Source organism: Chlorocebus sabaeus, chromosome 11, assembly GCF_047675955.1.
Source record: "Chlorocebus sabaeus isolate Y175 chromosome 11, mChlSab1.0.hap1, whole genome shotgun sequence".
NCBI lineage: Eukaryota > Metazoa > Chordata > Mammalia > Primates > Cercopithecidae > Chlorocebus > Chlorocebus sabaeus.
In genome coordinates, this window is record NC_132914.1 from 109,312,606 (window position 1) to 109,336,507 (window position 23,902).

The following is a 23,902-nucleotide window of genomic DNA, read 5'->3' on the forward strand; positions in this document are numbered from 1 at the left end:
CAGGTAATCTGCCCGCCTTGGCCTCTCAAAGTGCCGCGATTACAGGCATGAGCCACTGCGCCCGGCCCAGAGAACAGCTTTCTCTCTTTTGAAAGACAGGGACACCTGAATGGACTTCCTGCAATCCTAGCTTTTAATAAAAACATGGTGTTCTCCATTATGAAGGCTAATGCCTCTACTGCAAGCTATCAGACTATAAATGCTTCTCACTCCCCATGGCAGCCCTGGCCCCAGTGGGGCCTCCAGGCAGTGGCCTGGGCATCCCCTGCAGCCATGCATTTCTGTATCTGCTCCCTGGCTTTGCTTTCATGGGCATTTAAAAAGGCCCCAGACTAATTAGGCCACAGTCCTGGCCCCCTGCCTTGCTCTCCCTGTTTCGTCAGCCCCCTCCTTCCTCGCGCACCTGGTGCGTAGCAGGTGTTCATGTTCTGAAGTGTTTGTTTGATGGGCGTCTAAATGAATCTAGCCCTTGTAAACGCCCCTTGTCAGGGGGCATGCCCGCATCAGGCATCAGGGGAGGGGACAGGCCTAGGGCCACATACTCAGGAGACAGGCCACTCTGGGGTCCACAGCATCCGCAGGGTCCAGGTACACCTCGTGGGGATGGAGCCGTGCGGGTGTGATGGCAAGGTGGCGGCACAGCTGGTTGATGTACTGCACGAGTGCCACGTCCATCTCCAGGGTCCACTTTCTTGAGGCCTTCTGTGCGTGTCGGACATCGATGCAGGCGCACCTGGGGGTGGGAACAGGGGGAGAAGGGCAAAGTGAGGCGGGGTGCACTGGGATGACTGTTGAATTTCTCTTACAGAGTCTTGTCCTCAGCTCCTGGAGCACATTGAGAAGACAGCCTCGCCTTCCAGGTTGTTTCTTGGTGCCTGTACCGCTCCTCATGGGGAAAGCTCTTTCAAAAGAAGCCAGCCAAGCACACTGGCGGGAGTGGGAATGCTACAGCCTTCTGGGAGGCGGCACCAAGCACCCACCCATGTCTCACTCCCGAGAGTTGGCAGCAGCACGTGAGGGTGAAGGAGGAGCTCATAGTAGCATCAGCTTGCAGTGTGTCACAAAACTTTCTTCTCCTTAGAGACAAAGTCTTGCTCTGTTGCCTGGGCTGGAGCACAGTGTGGTGATCATAGCTCACTGAAGCCTTGAACTCCTGGACTCAAGCAATTCTCCCACTACTCAGCCTCTCCAGTAGCTGGGACCACAAGTGCAAGCCACTACACCTGACTAATTTTAAAATTTTTATTTTTTTATTTTTATTTATTTTTTTTGAGACGGAGTCTTGCTGTGTCACCCAGGCTAGAGTGCCGTGGCCCGATCTCAGCTCACTGCAAGCTCCGCCTCCCGGGTTCATGCCATTCTCCTGCCTCAGTCTCCCAACTAGCTGGGACTACAGGCACACACTGACACGCCTGGCTAATTTTTGGTATTTTTAGTAGAGACGGGGTTTCACTGTGTCAGCCAGGATGGTCTCGATCTCCTGACCATGTGATCCGCCCACTTTGGCCTCCCAAAGTGCTGGGATTACAGGCATGAGCCAATGTGCGTGGTTGATTTTTACATTTTTTTGTAGCGATGGGGTCTCATTGGGTTGCTCAGGCTGTTTCTGAAATCCTGGGCTCAAGCCATCCTCCTGCCTCAGCTCCCAAAGTGCTAGGGTTACAGGAGTGAGCCACTGCGCCTGGCCAGTCATAAGAATTCAGTGACAGGATGCCTGTGAAGCAGTGCCCAGCACGTTCCAAATGCACAAGAATTGTCAGCTGCTGGTGTCACTGATGTCATTACTCTTTTCCCAGCAAGCCCATTCCAGAATTCACCTGTGGAGCTCTTAGAACAGAGGGGCCCCAGTGTGCTTCTGAGGGCACGGCTGCAGGGCTGTGTTACTGCAGCAACGTCAGACACAACTGTCCACCGATAGGGGATTAGCTGAATCACACTGCACCTAACAACGCAACGCTAGGAAGTCAGGAAAATGATCAAGTGGAATAATATGGGATGATGTGGACAAATTTTTAAACAGCAGATTGCAGGCCAGTCGAGGTGGCTCATGCCTGTAATCCCAGCACTTTGGGACGCTGAGGCAGGCAGATGGCTTGAGGCCAGGAAATTTGAGACCAGCCTGAGCAACAGTAAAACTCCATCTCTACAAAAAACCCCCCACAAAAATTAGCTGGTCATAGTGGCATGTGCCTGCAGTCCCAGCTACTGGAGAAGCTGAGGTGGGAGGATCACCTGAACCCAGGAGGTTGAGGGTGCAGTGAGCTGTGACTGTGCCACTGCACTTCAGCCTGGGTTACAGAGTCAGACCCTATCTCAAAGGAAAAAAAGCAGATTGCAGAGCAGTATATCTTGTCTGATCCCACTTCAGGGGACTGAAAAAAGGTACTTCCAGAAAAATGTTGGGTGAAATATTCACTGAAGCATCACAGAGCCATGCTGTGGGCACCAAATTCCGGACATGACCTTCTGGGTGGGTAGACACTGTGTGAGGTTTTCAGAAAAGGTGCATGTCCTTATTCCACAAATATTGGGCTACTAACCCAAGAAAGGCAGGCAGGCAGGCAGATACCTGGCACAGCCTCTAATTCCAGAGCCTGTAGCACCTTGAGTGGGCCACCTGTCATATTGGGAACATTACCCTGGGGACCAGGGGAAGGGGGCGGTATCAGGTGTCTCCTTCCTACAGGCCACCTCTGTCCAATCCAAAGAGTGCTCAAAGACAGACCTAAGCCTCTTTCAGAAGGGGGTCCTCCATGGCTCTCTAGGCTGAATGATCCAAGCAGAAGCCTTTGGCTTCCCTTAGAAAAGTCTACGGTGAGGCAGGAAGGATGTGTCAGGGCATCATCACCACCCCAGAGGGCCCCTATGAATGTGGCTTTTTATTGGGTATTTTTTTGTTTTTTTGAGACAGGGTGTCACTCTGTCACCCAGGCTGGAGTGCAGTGGCAGGATCTCAGCTCACTGAAGCCTTGGCCTCCCGGGCTCAAGTGATCTTCCCTCCTCAGCACCCCAAGTAGCTGGGATTACAGGTGCACATCACCACGCCCGGCTAATTTTTGTATTTTTAGTAGAGAGGGGGTTTCACCATATTGGCCAGGCGGGTCTCAAACTCCTGACCTCATGATCCGCCTGCCTTGGCCTCCCAAAGTGCTGGGATTACAGGTGTAAGCCACCGCGCCCAGCCCAGTTTCTGATTTCTAAAACAAGTTCAGAAAACTTGTCCCTGCCACTATAATGCAAGATCCATTCAAGGACTGACTCTGAGCCTTCAATGATGGTACAAAAGGCTGGTAGCAAGCAGTAAAGCATTTCTTAATTCTGAAAATGGATTTTTAAAAAAAGCATGTTTTGGTAGCCATTTTCTTTTTCTTTTTTTTTTTTTGAGATGGAGTTTTGCTCTTGTTGCCCAGGCTGGAGTGCAATAGCGCAATCTCAGCTCACTGCAACCTCCGCCTCCCAGGTTCAAGTGATTCTCCTACCTCAGCCGCTCAAGTAGCTGGGATTACAGGCACTCACCATCACACCCAGCTAATTTTTGTATTTTTAGTAGAGACCGGGTTTCACCATGTTGGTCAGGTTGGTCTTGAACTCCTGACCTCAGGTGATCCGCCCACCTTGGTCTCCCAAAGTGCTGGGATTACAAGTGTGAGCTACCTTGTCTGGCCTTTTTTTTTTAGACAGAGTGTGGCTCTTGTTGCCCAGGCTGGAGTGCAGTGGTGCAGTCTTGGCTCACTATAACCCTTTGCTGCCTGGGTTCAAGCGATTCTCCTGCCTCAGCCTCCTGAGTAGCTGGGATTACAAGCGCCTGCCATCACACCCGGCTAATTTTTGTATTTTTAGTAGAGACGGGGTTTCATCACGTTGGCCAGGTTGGTCTTGAACTCCTGACCTCAGGTGATCCACCCGCCTCGGCCTCCCAAAGTGTTGGGATTACAGGCGTGAGCCACCGCGCTCGGCCTTGGTAGCCATTTTCTTTTTCTTTTTTTGAGATGGAATCTCACTCTGTCGCCCAGGCTAGAGTATAGTGGCGCGATCTCGGCTCACTGCAACCTCCGCCTCCTGGGTTCAAGCGATCGTCCTGCCTCAGCCTCCTAAGTAGCTGGGATTATAGGCATGTACCCCCTGCCCGGCTAATTTTCATATTTTTAGTAGAGACGGGGTTTCACCATATTGGCCAGGCTGGTCTCAAGCTGCTGACCTCGTGCTTCCCAGAGTGCTGGGATTACAGGTGTGAGGCACCGTGCCCGGCCTGGTAGCCATTTTCATTGATTGATGCCGGGTGCACTTGCTGTGGATAAGGCTGAGTAGGGGTGTGTGTGTGTGTATGTGCACACGCGTGTGAGCCAGAGGGAGTGCAGGGCAGGGTGATTTCTGGAGTGCCTGGGATTCACTTATAGCTAGAAAGGGGAAACTATATTTAGTCCTGGAGCCCTGGAGAGCTGTGGCCTAGCTGTGCCCCTGCCTGGGAAGGAGTGAGGGCAATGGGGACTCGAGGCAAAGTGTGACTCTGAGGACAAGGTTCTTTGGGGTAAGAAATTGTCTGTTATGGGACTGAACTGTGTCCTCCCAGTCCCCAAACAGATAAATATGTTGAAGCCCTAATTCCCAGTGTGACTGTATTTGGAGACAGAGCCTTTAAAGAGGTGCCTGAGGTCATCAGAGTGGGCTCCTAATCCAACAGGACTGGGGTCCTTGTAAGAAGAGGAGATTAGGACACAGATAGGTACTGAGGGAAGGCTTCATGTGGGGACCTTGAGAAGGTGGCAGTCTGGGAGCCAAGAAGAGCACCCCAGGAGAAACCAGCACTGCTGACACCTTGATCTGGGCCTTCGAGACTCCAGAACTGAGAGAGAACAAGTTTCTGTTGTTTAAGCCACCCAGGGTGTGGTGTCCTGTCACAGCAGCCCAAGCTGAGCAGCACAGCCTCCAAGTCAGGAGTGTGGAGAAAAAGAACAGGTTTGTTTACAAATGGGTTAGAAAATCCATTTAGCACTTAGGGAAAAACTCAGAAATTATGAAATAACTCAGAAAGCAGTATCAACAGGGGAGATGGACCAGCTCCTCAGAAATTATGCTCTTGGCTGAAAACAATTTCTATGCAAGGTGCCAACTGAGTTGAGGGGTAACCCTCTTACCTCTCAAAATGAAGATCATAACCACAGGACAAGATCGCCCTCCAGACACTGCGGATGTCTTGCTTGGCTCGGTCAACAACAAATTTGTGAAATCCTTCCAGCGTCAGGTATTTTTCCTCAGGGACTGGTGGAAAGGGTCCAGTGTGAGGAATCTGGTGAGACCTGAGCACGTCGCACGCCTCCAATGTGCTCTGCTCTCACCACAGCCGCTCCCTTAAGGCACAACCCACCTAATTCCCCTCTCCCTCCCGTAACTCTGGGAATTGTCATTTGCCATCACAACCCACTGCGCACAGGACACTCATAAGCCCTCATGTGCCCAGGCCCCCAAGGGCTCTGTCTCCCTCAACAGGCTGCAGTTTCCCACGTCCCCTCTTTCTATGAATCTCTAAAACATCCCCGACTGACAAAGCAATTTTCCAGACAACAAGAATAGCTTTCTCCAATGCTGCCTGGGCCTTTCTGGAGGCTTGCGTTCTACTGCCCCAGCACGGGCTGCTAGCTTAGGCCAGTGCCTTCTAGAAGAAAGTGTCCATGCAGATTTCCCAATTTTCACTTTTTGGTCACAATCATCTATTCTTCATCCTGGGCGTGTGGTGTTTCTGGAACTGCTATTTTACCTCCTCAAGTTCACGGTCATCAAAGATGGCATCGAGGGGCGATCCCTGGCCAGGAATATTTCCCAGAATCTCTGGAAATGCTGCCCTGCCTGATACCCCAGGGAACCCAGAGCCCAGAGCAGAGGCCATCTCAGTAGGAGAGTGGCCAGTTGGGAAAAGCAGAGGCCTGCTCCGGGGAGGCTGCCCAGTCTCCAGGATGGAAGCAGGTCCCAGCCCACTCCAGGCCCCATCTGCTCATTCACCTTCTTGTTTTTTGGTAGGGGACTTTTCTGGGTCCTTTTCATCTGGTTTGCTCTTTTCTGGTGACTTTGGCTTCACAGTTGGCTTCTTCTCACTTAAGGCAGTCCTGCTGTAGACCAAAGCACTGGAATTAGACTAATGCACGTTCACACCTCCTCCCGATAGGAAATATACAGCCTCGTACAGTCATTCATTCCTGCCCCCTCCTCCAACTTAGGGCTTAGGGCTCAGACAGGGCTAGGTTCAAGATCGCCTTTGCTCTAAGTGAGGAAAGTTTACTGAGCAAATTACAAGGACAAATCTGTGCCTTAAAATGTGAAAAATCTTGTAGAGACTCTTTTCAGACCCTCTTTCTACATATTTTAGAGCTACATTGTTCTATAAGGTAGCTGCTAGCCAGATATAGCTACCTAAAGTTAATTAAAATGAAATATGATCACAAATTCAGTTCCTGTTCACCCTTGCCACAATGCAAATGCCCCATAGTCAGTTGTGGCTTAGGGGCTGCTGTACCCAACAGCACAGATATAGACATAGCACTGATTTCTACCAGCACAGAAAGCACTATGGGACAGTGCTGATTGAAAAACACCATTTCTACATAATGAATTAACTTTTAAAAACCTTTATTTTTCTGGTTAAACAATTCCTCTAGCGATTCTTGCTAGGTAATATTTTGCTATCAAGGTTTCATCTCTGTGTACTCGAGAGTCATAGATCTGTATCTAAAGAATATTCTATTACATTTATATGCATATCCACACATGGAATGCCATGTAGCTATTTTTTAAAAAAGGAATGGGGAATTCTTTTTGTACTGGCCTGAAATGATTTCCAAAATTAGTATTAAATAAAAATGGCAGCCGGGTGAGGTGGCTCATGCCTGTAATCCCAGCACTTTGGGAGGCCGAGGCGGGCGGATCACGAGGTCAAGAGATCGAGACCATCCTGGCTAACACGGTGAAACCCCGTCTCTACCAAAAATACAAAAAATTAGCCGGGCGTGGTGGCAGGCGCCTGTAGTCCCAGTTACTCGGGAGGCTGAGGCAGGAGAATGGTGTGAACCCAGGAGGCGGAGCTTGCAGTGAGCTGAGATCACGCCACTGCACTCCAGCCTGGGCGGCAGAGCGACACTCCGTCTCAAAAAATAAAAAATAAAAAAAATAAAAATGGCAAGGTGTGGACATTGTGTATGGTACCCAACACTGGGCATATGTATAGAATTGCTTCTATATTTATAGAAAGGGTTCTTCTGAAAGGCTACAGAAGTAACCTTGCAGGCTCAGGGAGGGGAACTTCAAGGCTTAAGAATGGTCGGAAGAAAGAGTGGCTTTTCACTGCACATGCTTTTGAATTTTATACTATTTTAGTCATTCAAAACTTAAGAAAATAATATAGAGGCATAAATCAAAGGTCATGTACTTAAAAGTAGTTGCTATGCATGGGGCAATTTAATTTTTTCCAATAGGCACTATGCATTTTCTTTTTCTTTTTTTTTTGAGGCAGGGTCTCGCTCTGTCACCCAGGCTGGACAGGAGTGCGGTGGTGTGATTATGGCTCACTGAAGCCTTGACTTCTGGGGCTCAAGCCATCCTCCTGCCTCAGCTTCTTGAGTAGCTGGGACCACAGGTGCATGCCACCACAGTCAGCTAATTTTTATATTGTTTTGTAGAGATGGGGTTTTGCCATGTTGGTCTTGAACTCCTGGGCTTAAGGCGTTATACATTTTCTAATCTTCCTATAATAACTATGCATTATTTGTGTGGCTAAAAGAAGTAGGATTTAAAAAAATGTACGGGGGGAGGGATAGCATTAGGGGATATACCTAATGTAAATGATGAGTTAATGGGTGCAGCACACCAACACGGCACATGTATACATATGTAACAAACCTGCATGTTGTGCACAGGTACCCTAGAACTTAAAGTATAATAAAAAACAACAACAATAACAAAAAAAAGTACAACATTTTAGATGTTGTCTTCATGTAGATGGGTCGACTTTCCAGCCTGCATGGTCAGGATTTGACCACACCTGTGGATAAAATGAAACTCCAATGTTCACCTGATGGAGCTGAGGACTGAGAAAGAAGCTCAGCAGAAAGGACCCAGACACCCACCGGGCGCAGTGGCTCCTGCCTGTAACCTCAGAACTTTGGGAGGCTAGTGCAGGCTGATCGCTTGAGCCCAGGAGTTCGAGACCAGCCTGGCCAACATGGTGAAACCCTATCTCTACAGAAAAATTTAAAAAATTAGTCAGGTAGGCCGGGCGCAGTGGCTCAAGCCTGTAATCCCAGCACTTTGGGAGGCCGAGACGGGCGGATCACAAGGTCAGGAGATCGAGACCATCCTGGCTAACACGGTGAAACCCCGTCTCTACTAAAAATTACAAAAACCTAGCCGGGCGAGGTGGCGGGCGCCTGTAGTTCCAGCTACTCGGGAGGCTGAGGCAAGAGAATGGCGTGAACCCGGGAGGCGGAGCTTGCAGTGAGCTGAGATCCGGCCACTGCACTCCAGTCTGGGTGACAAAGCGAGACTCTGTCTCAAAAAAAAAAAAAAATTAGTCAGGTGAGGTGTCATGTGCCTGTAGTCCCAGATACTCAGGAGGCTGAGGTGGGAGGATCGCTTGAGCCTGGCTGCAGTGAGCTGTGATCGGGCCGCTGCACTCCAGCCTGGGCGACAAAGCCTGACACCAGGCTCCTCCAGAGGAGCTGCAGCCCTCCAGGCTCCTGCACGGAGGGTGCCCCCACATCTGCCCACAGGCCAGGCTGCCCAGGCTCCTTGGGGCACACACCTGACGCTGTTGAGCACGGCCTTGTCCTTGGTGGGTGGCTTGGTGATGGGCCGCTTAGTGCTCACCACCTTCACGGGGTGCTGCTCCTTCCCGGCCTTGCTGTACTTGCTCTTGTCAAACTTGGGCTTTGGCACGCCATACTTCCTCAGGATCTGTGGAGCACAGAGGTGGCAGGGAGGCTCTGAGTTTCGTCCTGTGGGGCACGCGAGGCCCGGCCTGGGTATGGTGGGGACAGGCAGCTACCTGGGTGAGCTGATCCTCCAGCACCTTTTTTGGAGGCCGGACATTGGTGAAGAAGAGGTGGAGGAGGTTGCCTGGGGTCTGGGAGTTGATCTGCTCTTTGCTAAGATAAATGTCAGAGACTCTGATGGGCTTCGCTGGTGTCAGGCTCAGCGTCTGCTCTGAATGGGCACAGCTCTTAAATATCTCCGTCAGAACCTCTCTGGCCCCGGGCACCAACTTCTCCCCTGTTGGATGGAGAGGGGGCAAAATAATTCTGCCGTGAACATACATCAGGACAAGCCCTGCGAGCATTCTGTTTGCAAACACTGTTTGAAAGGGGCAGTAGATGGACATCAGAGGAAGGGCGAGCTGCCCACCAAAGCCTGGTTCCCTCTCTGGGCACAGCCCAGCACATGCCCAGCCTTCCTTGCCATAAGGTGAGGCCCTGCAACCGTGGTCACTGTGGGATGTGAGCCACATGGGGGCCAGGCTGCTGTCCTCTGCACTTGGCCCCTACCTGGCTGCTCGGGGATGACAGGCCCCTCCCCGAGGGTGGGCACACTTCAGTGCTCACCCTGACTCTTACATCTGCAGGGAATTAACTTCCACTGAACTTGAGTCATTGTCCTCCTGGGGCTATTTATCATAGCAGTTTAGTCTAGAATAATCCCAGATGATAGTCAGTCAGCAAGTATTTTTAGTTGGAAGTACAACTTGTTAAACAGGTGATTGCATTCTTAGGAAATATTCTTCAAAATTGGTGCAATGAGCAGGTGAAAAAGAAAGTTTTCTGAGATACAAGAAAACTGTCTATGAGCACTGAAAAAATATTTTTTTATTCCCAAACAAGCACTCCAGAAGGTGCTCTCGCCTTTCCAAAGGGCCAGTCATGAACCCATCTGCATGTTCTCAGGAATCATTCCCTTCTCCTGGCAACCAAAGCCCCTCACTCCCTCTGGCCTGTTCCGTCTCCTGGGGAGTCTGGCCTAGGCCAGGCCCAGCTGTGGCAACTCCAGCACATCTGGGCTGAGGGTGGGAGGGGCAGGTGCGGGGAAGAGAGAGGCTGAGCCCTAAGCTGACTCAGCAGAGTCACAAGTTGAAAACCCATGAGGCCAGGTGCGGTAGCTCACACCTGTAATCCCAGCACTTTGGAAGGCTGAGGCAGGTGGGTCACTTGAGGTCAGAGTTCGAGACCAGCCTGGGCAACATGGTGAAGCAAAATACAAAAATTAGCCAGGCGTGGTGGCGTGTGCCTGTTGTCTCAGCTACTTGGGAGGCTGAGACACAAGAATCACTTGAAACCAGGAGGTGGAGGTTGCAGTGAGCCAAGATGGTGCCACTGCATTCCAGCCTGGGTGACAGAGTGAGACTCTGTTTCAGAAAACAAAACAAAACAAAACAACAACCCTCACATGAGGAGTGTACCTGGCACCATGAGGCATATCCATGCAGTACCAAAAGACCAGGTACCATATGTGGAAAGTTTGACTGTAAAAGAACCAGGAACTAGAACTAAAATTCAGTATCTAAGTATGAGAAGACTGGGAAAGACAATCATGGCAGAAAGACCTCAGGCTTCCTGTCAAGCAGACCTGACATCGACCTTGGGGGCAGCTAAGAGCTGAGGGGGCAAAACACATGCCAATAAGGGACAGGACTGGGACCAGGATGAGCCCACCGAGGCCTTTGCTCAATGCCAGGCAAGATTTAAGGAAATGCCAAAAACCTCAGTCATCAAGATAAACAATACTTTACTGTAGTATTTTAATCAGTCAAAATTATTTAGTAGCACTTGTGAGCTAAAAAAAAAATATATATATATATATATTGGGCAAGGTGGCTCACGCTTGTAATCCCAGCACTTTGGGAGGCCGAGGCAGGCCTCCGCAGGATTACCTGAGGTCAGGAGTTCAAGTCCAGCCTGGTCAACATGGTGAAAATCCCTCTCTACTAAAAATACAAAAATTTGCCAGCATGGTGGTGCCTATAGTCCCAGCTACTCAGGAGGCTGAAGTAGGAGAACTGCTTGAACCCCAGAGGCGGAGGATGCAGTGGGCCGAGATCACACCACTGCACTCCAGCCTGGGCGACAGAGTGAGACTCCATCTCAAAAAAAAAAAAAAAAAAATTAATGTGAAAAAACCTCCATAATAAGCAAAATATTTACAGTGCTGTGCTGACCGATATCAGAGCCCGAGAAAAAGATCAGTAATGCTGATCCTATCTTTATTTAAAATTTTAACACTTTGCTGATCATGGATACTTTACATTAATTTTGACTTAAAAAAAACTGTACTAGAATATTTATCTTACTGACTGACTTTTCTGGAGCCCCATTAAATTGTGTCCCCAAGATCTCACTTACCTCACCCTGATCCTACCTCTGAGGGAACATTTCCAGATTTCATGATTGGGGTAAGCAAGTTTTTTTTTTTTTTTAAAGATGGGGTCACCCAGGTTGGACTGCAGTGGTGTGATATCAGCTCACTGCAGCCTCCGACTCCTGGGCTCAAGTGATCTTCCCAGCTTAGCCTCCTGAGTAGCTGGGACTACAGGCATGTGCCACTATGCCCAGCTTATTTTATTTTTTGTAGAGACGAGGTCTCACTATGCTGCCCAGGCTGGTCTCAAACTCCTGGGCTCAAGCAATCCATCTGCCTTGGCTTTCCAAAGTGCTGGGATTACAGGCATGAGCCACTTTGCCGGGCCTGGGGTCATAATTTTAAAAAACAAAACCTCTACTCAATATTACATTTTTTGGCTGGGTGCAGTGGTTCACACCTGTAATCCCAGCACTTTGGGAGGCTGAGGCGGGCGGATCACCTGAGGTCAGGAGTTTGAGACTGGCCTGGCCAACATGGTGAAACCCTGCCTCTACTAAAAATACAAAAATTAACTGGGTATGGTGGTGTGCCTGTAATCCCAGCTACCGGGGAGGCTGAGGCAGGGAGAATTGCTTGAACCCGGGAGGTGGAAATTTCAGTGAGCTGAGACTGCACCACTGCACTCCAGCCTGGGTGACAGAGCAAGACTCTGTCTTAAAAAAAAGAAAAAATTACAATTTTGTACTTCAAAAACACAAAACAACACAGCAACTCTATGACGAAATTTCAAACATTAAAGAATTGGATTAAGGCCGGTGTGATGGCTCATGCCTATAGTCCTAGCACTTTGGGAGGCCGAGGCTGGAGGACTGCTTGAGTCTAGGAGTTTGAGACCAGCCTGGGCAACATAGGAAGACTCTCTGTACAAATAATAAGTAAAATAATTTTTTTTAAAGAAAAGAATTTTAAAAAGAAAAAAGGAATAAAAAAAGAAAAAAAGAGGAATTAAAAAAAAAAAAAAGAAATTAGTGGGAAGGAGACAGAGTTTGCTCCACAAAAGAGCCACCAGAATGGCAAAAGGACTGGCAAACGGGACTTCAGAGAAAAAAGGGCTGGAACTGTTTCTTTCCCAGGGGTCAGTTTACAAAGGGGAGGCATGAGCTGTCCTCAAGCATATGACCAAGTACTTACCAGCAATGTTCTAGCTGCATAGGACAGAACAAAATAAATACACTTGCACTTGAACCAGGGGAAGCCTGGCTAGACAAAAAGGAAAAATGACTTGAATACAAGCCCACATTCAAGCCTGTTGCAGGCGGTACAAAGCCACCCCTGGTAGCCTCTCCAGCTGGAACACGCAGGCCTGTGGCAGGGGCTGCCCCCATGGCCTTCAGCGCCCTGACAGCTGGGAGAGGAGGGGAACATTTCTTCTTTTCACATTATACAAAGATGCACACAATCAGCCCCTACTGGCAAACAATGGAGCCTCTTGTCCCATCTCCCCAACACTCTCTGAATTGTTTTCAAACTCTGCAACCCAGGAATAGCTGCCAAGTTCCTCTTTAATGCAAGATGTTAAAAATAGGGGACACTGGGGAGGAAAGGAGATTTTAATGCAACTTTTTTCTGTGAGCCTAAAATTGCTCCACAAAAAGTCTACAGATTAAAAACAAATCCAGAACTCACCTTTAATTGACTTATCATTGAAATAATCTTCTAACCCTGGGCTCCCTTGAGTATCAAAGAGACTCTGATTTACTACAGACACGGTTAGAATCTCTTCAGTTGACATTTCCATCAATTCATCTTCACCATCCAAACTTGACAAACCAATCAAATCATTATTGTTAAATAAACTTGCTCGAATTTTCTCAATTTTGGCTCGGGATCTTATCTGTGTGAACAGAGAACAGGGTCAGGATTTGAGTAGCGTGACCAGGCATTCAGTGTGAGTGAACTTCTCCCTTCCACCTTTTCCTAGAAACCCTCTATTCGTCTGGAGAGATGTGAGAGCTGCCCGACTCCGGTGAGCTGGACCTCCTGGGAAACTTTCTCCCACAGGCCAACAACAGCAACTTTTAGCAAACGACTCAACCTGAAATCTCGTCACTAAACCTCGGCTAGGTCTGTGGCTTGCCTCTGTTTCCCAGGGAGTAAAAATCCATGCCTAATTGAGGAAGTCCCCACGAAGGAGGATGATGGATTCAAAGAAGTGATTCTAGGAAAGAAACTAGCTGCTTGATCCTTGAACCCTCCTTGCAGAGCCTGCTGGGAGAGTATAACGCATGTCAGTTCCCTACCTGTACTGTTACGCAAAGGCACAGAAAGGCTTTGATGCAGGATTTCTAAACAGCGAGGCTTAAGAAATACATGGGATCCTGCAGTGGAACTATGACTCGCTAGCATGCAGGTCATCTGAAACTCAGAATCGCCTGGGACAGAATGGCAAGCGTCTATCCTCACACTGCTCAGTGACCATCCCTCCTGCCAATGGCAACACCAAAAAGAACAAAAAGAACCCAAGGCTGCTCAAGAAGATGCGACAGGGCTGAGTCAGAATGCACCCTGAGCCCTCTGGCTCCCCTTTACTTCGTCATATGGGACTTGGTGTCACTCAGAGATGTCATCCCCAGCAGACTCATTGTGCTCATTTCAAGGGCTACCCCAGGGAGCCCCTGACTGCTCCACCATTACCTACTAGGAAATAAATTTGGAAGGTTTAAAGAGGCTTGGGGGATTGAAATGGGTCATGATTTTGTGGTTGCAGAGGCTTGAGAGCTGTTACCTCCACGACTGCGAAGCCTTTGATGGGGCGTGCCACCAGGGGCTGGTGGTCCAGGGAAGTTACTGTGTACATGGAGCCCATGTCTGACACCAAGGCCGTCTCTGCATTGTCCAGGGGCTCCCCCAGGCTGCCCAGGCTGCCCAGGCTGCCGGTGCTGCACAGGGAAATGTCCAGGCTCTCCTGGCTGGACACCACGTGGGGCTCCAACAGGCCCGGAGGGATGGGCAGCTCAAGGCCGGCAGGCAGCGGATCTACAGAGAGGTCGCTGACAGTTTGGGAGATGCCCTGGGAGCTGCAGATGGATGCCTGGCTGGTGGAGGCAGAGGCGCTGATGCTCATGGCGGGCGTCAGGCTGCTGGACGTGCTGACTTCCATGCTGTCTGAGCCAGGGAAGGCCAGTGTCTTCTCGGGCTCAGCTTTCCCGTCCCCGCCCTCGGCCTTGTCTTTCGGCTTCTTGGGGTCTTCTTCCTGCAGCGGGATGTAGATCTCGTCTTTGAAGACCCCGCCGTGGGCGTTGCAGGCCTTGCGGATGGCGCCTCTGACTACGCCCTCATCCAGGTGGGTGGGGATCCCAGAGATCACAAGCAAACGGCTGTGGGCGGTGGGGCCCACCAGGGCCTGGCAGGCATCAGCGATGGCGTCACTCGTCACGCCCAGCCCCTGTGGGTCCTTCCTGGTGAGGTGGCGGAGGATGATGAGCAGGGTGAGTGCGCGGTGGAACCACAGCATGTCCTCGGGCTTGCTGCCTCCGATGCTGAGCACAGTAGGGTCCGAGTCCACGGTGCGGGAAGACTGGCGCTTGCCCGACGAGGCGGCCTTTTCCCGCTTCATCTTGACTTTTTTCCTCTTGGAGAGGAGGCTGGGACTCTGCGGGGTCTGTCCTGGCGAGGACGAGGAGGAGGAGGACGAGTCACTGAGATTTGGGGCGGTCGCTGAGGTCACCCCGCTGGCTGTGACACTCATGTTAGTAGGCAGGGTCACTTCGGCCACCGCCAGGCACCCTTCCATGAGTGCATGAAAATACGTAGAGAACCTGCCCTGGTCGCCGGCCGCCGGGCCCCCGGATCCCCCACAGGTGCTGCCTGAGACCCAGTTCTGCGTCTCCTCATCGTACAGCTTGTGGAGCTCCGACTGCAAGGCCATCAGCATGGCCAGGCAGGGGTTCAGCTGGAGGGCGATTGAGGAGGACAGGCCAGCGGGGTGCCGCCTCTGCTCCAGGGTGTGCACAGTGCGCAGGAGCTCTGCCAGGAGATGGAAAACAAGCTCCTTCACGCAGGCTGCCATGTCCGTGGTCCACAGGAAGTTTCCTGAGGCAAATGAAAATAGTAACAGTAATTACTATGCAGCACTGGCTATGTTCCAGGCCCAGTTCTGAGCCTAGAATCAACCCTCATAACAACCCTGTGAACAGAGACTGTGCAATTCAGTCCCTTCTTACAGATGGAGAAACAGGTTGGGAGGTGGAGGCCTGGCTGGAGGTCACACAGTTACTAGACAAGAGAGCTGGGATTCAGAGCTGAGGGGTCGGCCCCAGAGGTGAAGGCTTTGACCCTTGTGCCCAATGGCAGGGTGCCAGCAAAACACCATCATTTTCTGTCTCAAAAGGTTATGCAGCATGTTGGTGGTAAGTCCCTAGAATAATGTTTCCCAAAGTACTGGATGCTTACTATGGGGCACACAAGTCAATTTTACCAAATGGCACTGAAACACACACTGAAACATTGTTCCTTTTAAACTCCTCTTTTAGTCCTGATTTTTGTCAACAAGAAAGCCTTACTTTGAGGGTGGTTTTTTGTTTGTTTGTTTGTTTGTTTTTTGAGACAGGGTCTTGCTCTGTCACCCAGGCTGGAGTGCAGTGGCACAATCATAGCTCACTGCTGCCTCAGCCTCCTGAGTAGCTGAGATTACAGGTGTGTGAGACCATGTCCAGCTAATTTTTGTATTATTATTTTTCTTTCGCAGAGACAGTTTTCATGGTTTTGCCATGTTGCCCAGGCTGGTCTAGAACTCCTGGGCTCAAGCGATCCTCCCACCTCAGCCTCCCAAAGCGCTGGGTTTACAGGTGTGTGCCACTGTGCCTGGCCATGAGGCTGGCACATTCTTTTTTTTTTTAATCTTTTAAAAAATTTCAATCATATTTTAAAAATACTTTATTTTTTTATTTTTTATTTTTTGAGAGTGAGTCTCAGTCTGTCACCCAGACTGGAGTGCAGTGGCATGATCTCAGCTCACTGCAACCTCTGACTCCTGGGTTCAAGCAATTCTCTGCCTCAGCCTCCCGCATAGCTGGGATTACAGGCTCCTACCATCATGTCCAGCTAATTTTTGTATTTTTAGTAGAGACAGGGTTTCATCATCTTGGTCAGGCTGGTCTTGAACTCCTGACCTACCTCGTGATCCACCCGCCTCAGCCTCCCAAAGTGCTGGGATTATAGGCATGAGCTACCGTGCCTGGCCTTCCTTAATAATTTTTTAAGCTACTTTGTTTTTGTTTGTTTGTTTTGTTTTGTTTGCTGAGACAGAGTCTGCCTCTATCACCCGGGCTGGAGTGCAGTGGCGTGATCTCAGCTCATTACCACCTCCGCCTCCCAGGTTCAAGTAATTCTCATGCTTCAGCATCCAGAGTAACTTGAATTACAGGCATGTGCCAGGACACCCAGATAATTTTTATATTTTTAGAAGAGATGGGGTTTCATCATGTTAGCCAGGCTGGTCTTGAACTTCTGGCCTCAAGTGGTCCGTGTGCCTCAGCCTCCCAAAGTGCTGGGATTACAGGTGTGAGTCACTGTACCTGGCCAAGGCTGGCATATTCTTTTTTGTTTTTTTTGAGACGGAGTTGTGCTCTTCTTGCCCAGGCTGGAGTGCAATGGCGCAATCTTGGCTCACCACCACCTCTGCCTCCTGGGTTCAAGCAATTCTCCTGCCTCAGCCTCCCGAGTTGCTGGGATTATAGGCATGCACCACCACACCCGGCTAATTTTGTATTTTTAGCAGAGACAGGGTTTCTCCATGTTGGTCAGGCTGGTCTCTAACTGCTGACCTCAGGTGATTCACCCGCCTCGGCCTCCCAAAGTGCTAGGATTATAGGTGTAAGCTACTGTGCCTGGCCGGCTGGCATATCCTTAAGAGAAAGTGGGCCAGAGTCCCAGAGCCTTTGACAGGGAACAGTATTCAGCTAGATTTTTGTGACGGCAACTCTTTTCTTTGAATGTATATATGTATGTATGAATGGATGGACAGATGGACTGATTGACTGATTGAGACAGGGTCTCATTGTGTTGCCCTGGCTGGTCTTGAACTCCTGGGCTCAAGTCATCCTTTTGCCTCAGCCTCCCAAAGTGCTGGGATTTCAGGTGTGAGACACCAGGCCCAGCCTGTATTTATTTTTATGGGCACCTTTTAGTTATGCCAATGGATACTAATTTTGTATTTAGAGAAGTGATGTAAAGGTTTTCTTTTTTTTTTTTTTTTGGAGACAGAGTCCCGCCCTGTCACCCAGGCTGGAGTGCAGTGGCGTGATCTCGGCTCACTGCAAGCTCCGCCTCCTGGTTTCATGCCATTCTTCTGCCTCAGCCTCCCAAGTAGCTGGGACCACAGGCGCCCGCCACCATGCCTGGCTAATTTTTTGTATTTTCAGTAGAGAGGGGTTTTACCGTGTTAGCCAGGATGGTCTCGATCTCCTGACCTCGTGATCCACCTCGGCCTCCCAAAGTGCTGGGATTACAGGCATGAGCCACTTAAAACTAAATTTAAGTTTTAAAAAAGGAGGAGTTGATTGCAATAAAAACTGTTAAATAAATAAATGCTGGCTGGGTGCAGTGGCTCATGCCTGTAATCCCAGTATTATGGGAGGCCAAGGCAGGTGGGTCACCTGAGGTCAGGAGACTGAGACCAGCTTGGCTAACACAGTGAAATCCCGTTTTTACTAAAAATACAAAAAAATTAGCTGGGCATGGTGGCGGGCGCCTGTACTCCCAACTACTCAGGAGGCTGGGGCAGTAGAATCACTTGAACCCAGGAGGCAGAGGTTGAAGTGAGCTGAGATCATGCCACTGCACTCCAGCCTGGGTGCAGTGGATCATGCCAATGCACTCCAGCGAGACTCCATTTCAAAAAAATAAAATAAGTAAATAAATGCTGATAGGCACAATTTGTGGACATGGCAACAATCACACAATGGTGGCATGATAATGACTGAAGTTTGGGAAACACTGTCTAGAACCACAAGATGGACCACACGTTTGTGCCAAGGTCTCCTTCGTACCAGACGCATATCTTACATTCACACATACCCTGGATCTGAGTGGAAAGAAAGAAAGCTCATGTACGTAAGACACGATTAGGGATCATGAATATCTAAAGCCTGCATCCCACTGAGCCAGCTGAGCCCTCACCCTGCAAAAGAGCGAACTGCAGTTTGCTACATCCAGATGGCTCTTGTACAGGATAAAAGATAACTGGCCGGGGGAACCCCAAGGGCCTGCTGAAGCTGACTTATTAAGTCCAGCACCTACCAACGAGGGGACCAAGCTTCCTGCTCTCTCAGGACTGACATTGCTTGCGAATTCTGGTTGGAAACAAGTTTGTGACTATCCTGGAACATGGGCTCTCATAGAACCTTCACAGAAGACAGGTGTCCATGCTCCCCTCTCCACTGGGGCACAGGGCTAGGCCCTCAGATGCTAGAACTATTCACGTCACCTCCGTTGTCCTTGCTTTACCGTTTAGCATTCATGTAAGATGACCTTGGAGATAGTTCTTCACCAAAATTATACATGGCGGCCTATGAGCTGAAACTCATTCTCAGACAGTGTTCCTGCTTATGTTCCCCCTATCCACTCCCTGGGTGTTTTTCATTTTTTTTTGCAGAGAAAGGGTCTGGCTATGTTGCTCCATATCCTGAACTCAAGCGATCCTCTTGCCTCAGCCTCTCAAAGTGCTGGATTACAAGTGTGAGCCACTGCACTCGGCCCTCCGAGGGTGTATGAAGGAATTTGACTTGGTTGCCAACATTTAAAAATTGAGAAATTCACATCGACATTTGGATTCCTGGATTTTCTTGAAATAAGAAATTACGGTTCTGGCAGGAGCAGGGCCATGTTCTCCTGTAGCAGTGGGTGACAGGACACGTGTCCTCTGTGCCTCCAGCTTACCAAAGTCCCCCTGCCAACTTTCCTCTTTATTTCCCTCATTTAGCTGATCTGTTTGAACCCTGAAGGCACTGAAGGCATCCGAGTGTGCAACGTTTTCTGTTTTTTTGAGACGGAGTTTCACTCTTGTTGCCCAGGCTGGAGTGCAATGGCGCAATCTCGGCTCACTGCAACCTCTGCCTCTTGGGTTTCAAGCAATTCTCCTGCCTCAGCCTCCTGAGTAGTTGGGATTACAGGCATGCACCACCATGCCCAGCTAATTTTTTGTATTTAGTAGAGACAGGGTTTCATCATGTTGGTCAGGCTGGTCTCATACTCCTGACCTCAGGTGATCCACCCACCTCGGCCTCCCAAAGTGCTGGGATTACAGGAGTGAGCCACCGCGCCCGGCCGAGTGTGCAATGTTTTCTTCCCTGCAACATCATGAAAAAATTAAAAAATATAGAAAGCCTGAAGAAATTATACAGTAAATACCTGTGTACTTACCAGTTAGATTCCACCATAAACATGTTGTGTATTTCCTCTACTACATGTCTATCTACCCCTCTCTTCATCCACACACCCATCTTAGTTTTTGATTATTTCAAAGCAAGTTGTAGACATCTGTATGCTTCCTCCCTACACACCTAAAGAGGTATATCATTATTTAAAGTTTAATATTTATTTAGAACTTGTTTAGGTAAATTTGCATATGGTAAAATGCACAACTTTAACATTTATCATTCCATGAGTTTTGCAACCTTCTTGACCCTTTGAGGACCTATGCAGTTATAACCTTTGATTTTGCAACATTGTTCATTTCCACACCACCCTTCACCCCTAAAGTTATAATAATGGCGTATACTTCTGTTTTAAAGTGGATAAAGTTAATCTTATTTTCGTCGTTCGTTAGTTGCCACCCCTCAAAATAATGAAAATACCCGACAAATCATGGATTTGGGAGTCTAGGTTGTACCTTAAGATCTATTCCCCAAGCCCACTTCAAACGACAGCAATCTGAAGGAGGTTGCAGCTGCCTGGGTTACCTGTGGCCACTCCCTGCACCACCTGGCAAGCTCCTTCCTTAGACACCATGGCGGCTCCACCCACACCCTAGATTCCGATCCCCAGGGAAGGCAGCCTCACCTAGCAGCTCCACCACCTGCAGGAGGACGGATGTCGGAATGGTGTCAGGCTCATCTTCGGACTTCCCTTCACTGTCCTCTGATTTCCAGGACAGCAGCTGCTCTGCGAAGGCCATAGCCAGTGGGAACTCCAAGGGCAAGGAATGTAACACCAGAACCGCTCCAGGAGGTGGAGACACCCCTGCAAGAAGCACCCAGGAGGAAAGCAGGTGATTGGCAGCACCTGACCCAAATAAGCCTCACAAAAGATCCTGCCGGGTGTGCACGCAGAAACAGGGCTGGAGAGCCCACCCACTCATCTGCTCCAGGATGAGGACACATAACTCCCGACACTCCGGACAGCGGGCTGCAGGGACACGAGGAGATGGAGGCTATCCCTCCAGGGAGTCCTCTTACTGGGGTGGATTCAGCAAATGCGACAAAGGGCAGAGATGAGAACAGAGGACACGCACTTGTCATTCAGTTAGATACCAACCAGAATGGGGACAGTAAGTAACACTTTAAAAGATGCCTCACTGGGATATTCCCAGCTTGGTAAAGAAATAATCAGTCCTTTGGTATGGCTGCAATCCCACTAAGACCATTATGCTTATACAGTGGACCAGCAAGGGGTCTCCAAGACTTAAGACTACTGGCACCTTGGGTTTTGATTATCTTATCACCTTTTGTCACTGCCGTGGCCTACGTGTGACCAAAGCTGTCTACGGTGAAAGGAAGAAGGTCCAAGGTTTGATCCCCCTCCCATCCTGCACTGCACCCCAAGCCCCTCTATAAACACCAGTCAGACAGAAGCCAGGGCATCAGAGGGCTTTGGACAAGTCAGAAGCAAACCACATTAGCTTGTGTACTCTGGGGTGAATGTTTACATGGTGATAATTGTGGAATGACAGAGATCCTCTGTTTTAAATGTAAAGTTTAAAATATAGCTAGTATAGGCAAAATACTATGAAAAACAGACTCTAATAAAAAAGACCATAAAGTTGTTTAGCAATGACCAAATCACTTAAGAAATGTCCTTTCATTTCATTCCCTAAGATGCAGTGTCTCAAGGACTGGGGCTGTGGAGAAGCCCAGGCCTGTTATTTTGGCTAAAAGTTCATATATGTTTTCTGTCTCTGGCAAACACGTGTCAGTCTTTTCCTGTCAAGCATGCCAAGAAGGAGCAGTGCAGGCCTGTGACAAGGATTTCCTTTCTTTTCTGTGCATACTCAGATACAGAGCCAGCGGGCCCTGGTGCATACAGAGGACAGGCAGTGACAGCTTCAGGGCATGTGGAGGCAGAGCCCTCATCTAACTCTAAAACCATGGAGGCTTCAAAAAATGCCCCGGAGATGAGAGCAATCAAGCTTCCAGTTAGATGAAGAGCAGACGCTCACAGTGGCCAGTGCCCCCGTGAGCCATGTTGAGAATTTGGTTAATGAGAACTCAAGGAATGGCAACTGGGATTATCATAGCCTGAGTCAGCTGTAAGGTTGTGATTGCTCTGGTTATATCATTCTAAACAGACACATCTCAGCACACACTTGTGAAACGAAACGAAATCTCCAATGTAGTCTGGACAGCATCTGCCAGGCCTTCCCTCGGTAGGAAAGATAAGTCTTTTAATTTACTGCCTCTAAAAGAAACAGCAGTTTCTTCTAGAAGAAGTCCCAAGAAGTCCTATTCTTTATCAATAGGAATTGGAAAATGCAAGGTACACAATTCATTATAGCTTCACAAAGAAGGCAAGCGGAGAATGACTCCAGCTGTTCTCATCACGACAAGCTGCTGGAGACTCACCCAGTTTGATGTGGACCCTGTCTGTGGAGAGGACCACAGAGGGGTACTGGTCAGCGGTGGGGGGAGGTGCAAGCCCAGTGTTGGCCGGGGATGCGTCCCGTGGGTAACAGGCGGCCTCGATGAGGTTCAGCTGGCCGTTTCGCTTCACTTTGTGGCCGAGGCCGTATACAAGCACCCGTGCCCATGGCGCCTTGTACAGAGAGGAGCTGAGAAAGAGGGATGGGTGGGTGTTAATACAGGGTCTAGCCACGCACATGGGGACAGGCAGCACTGCCTTCTCACCAGGGGACATTAGATGAGAACTGGGCCCAAGTCATTTCCACCATACTTTAGAAGGTCATTCTTTATAGACTAATTCCCCAAACACAGAAATATGAAGAGAACTTAAGTCATTTGCATTAAAGAATCAAAGTGATTTGAATTTTTTTCCTTGGCCAGTTTCACTAGAATTTATTTAGCTTTCCTCTCCCCATCACCATCTTCTTGAGAACAGGCAACTTACTCTTTGCGGAATCCAGATTGACTTTCTTTACAAGACACAACAACAAAAGCTGCCCCAGGGAAATTCACGTCCATGTTGACTTTGGATTCGGAAATTGGGAACTCTTCGGAGGGGAACTGCTCTGGTGCTGTCTGCAAAGAGACATTGAATAAGGAAAGCCACGGGCTAAACACAGGGACAGCATTTCATCTTCTCATCTCACATGGCCCAGGAAATCAGCCAAACGACTAAATAGCCCTCTGGAAGGAAGCAACCTACAGATGAGATAAAGCAGAAGAGCTTCTAGGAAAAGGAAATTGAGAGGAATGGGGACTTGGAGGGGAAAGGAGAGTCATTTTCAGCAAGCCAGTGAGACTCCCAGTAAAAAACGGTAACCACACTGCAGGAACATGAGCTTTAGACTTCTACCTGCAGGAAAGAGCAGATCTGTTTCGTCAGCTCTAAAAGGCTCTCCTCGCCCTGGTGCAGGGTCCGGGTGATGGCCACGTTGAGCCACTCTCTCACTGTCTGGGAGTTGCCCTGGTAAAAGAGGTCCGTGGCGGAGCAGTTCTGGGAATGGATGCAATGCTGTAAAGACTGCGCCAGGAGGATCGAGCTGGAGCTGATGGTGCCGTCTGGGGACGGAAAGGAAACAGAAGTTGACAAGAATCAAAGCAGCCAGTAGCTGCGAGAGTCTAAGTAACAGACAATGAATAATCCATCCAGAAACCCCAGATGAGAGGGTTATCCTGGATATGATGTCCTGGATAACAGATGCCGGCAATCAGATCCTCTGCTTCAGGATGGTGGAGGGGGACCCAGGAGATCAATGGGCATCATACTTTTGCTTTCTTTTCAGCTGTGAAACTGTTTCCTAAAATAAAATCTAAAGAGAGGCCCAGGTCTATGAAATATATCAAATGGGGCTGCTTGGATCCAGGGGTTCCCAGAGCCTGACCTGTCTGACTACCCTGGCCTGCCCTTGCAGGGTACCTCAGGGAAGAGCCTACTGTAGAGAAGCTTGTTAGATCATCATGGCAAAGCTTCTGCCACCACACTTTATGCTTTCCAGGTATGTTTCAGGGCATCTAAGTTCTTGGGGTGGGCTGTGGACCCCAGGTGCTCATATGGGCCAGTAGAGATGTAGGGCATACATGCCCTGGCTGGGTGGGACCCCACAGTTGTGAGTTGGAGGGCAGCTACCCAGGATGCTGACTGAGCTTAGAATGCTATCTGCAAGTGAGCTTTG

At 49.4% G+C, this 23,902-nt stretch overlaps 1 protein-coding gene across 9 annotated transcripts in view; it reads right to left on the reverse strand.

Annotated features, from left to right (window-relative positions):
• Positions 1-23,902, reverse strand: part of HECTD4 (HECT domain E3 ubiquitin protein ligase 4) — a 222,744-nt gene that overhangs the window by 11,945 nt on the left and 186,897 nt on the right. For 8 of the 9 annotated variants that reach the window (XM_008004780.3, XM_008004781.3, XM_037996501.2 and 5 more), the window contains exons 57-67: positions 23,083-23,288; positions 22,675-22,805; positions 22,173-22,378; positions 20,395-20,574; positions 14,120-15,426; positions 13,021-13,228; positions 9,032-9,255; positions 8,789-8,940; positions 5,998-6,104; positions 5,136-5,259; positions 543-733 (exon numbers count right to left, since the gene is read on the reverse strand). In XM_008004780.3, coding sequence (XP_008002971.1) covers positions 543-733; positions 5,136-5,259; positions 5,998-6,104; positions 8,789-8,940; positions 9,032-9,255; positions 13,021-13,228; positions 14,120-15,426; positions 20,395-20,574; positions 22,173-22,378; positions 22,675-22,805; positions 23,083-23,288 — 3,036 coding nt within the window. The remainder of the gene's footprint in view (positions 1-542; positions 734-5,135; positions 5,260-5,997; positions 6,105-8,788; positions 8,941-9,031; positions 9,256-13,020; positions 13,229-14,119; positions 15,427-20,394; positions 20,575-22,172; positions 22,379-22,674; positions 22,806-23,082; positions 23,289-23,902) is intronic. The other variant, XM_037996498.2, reaches the window with a different exon arrangement.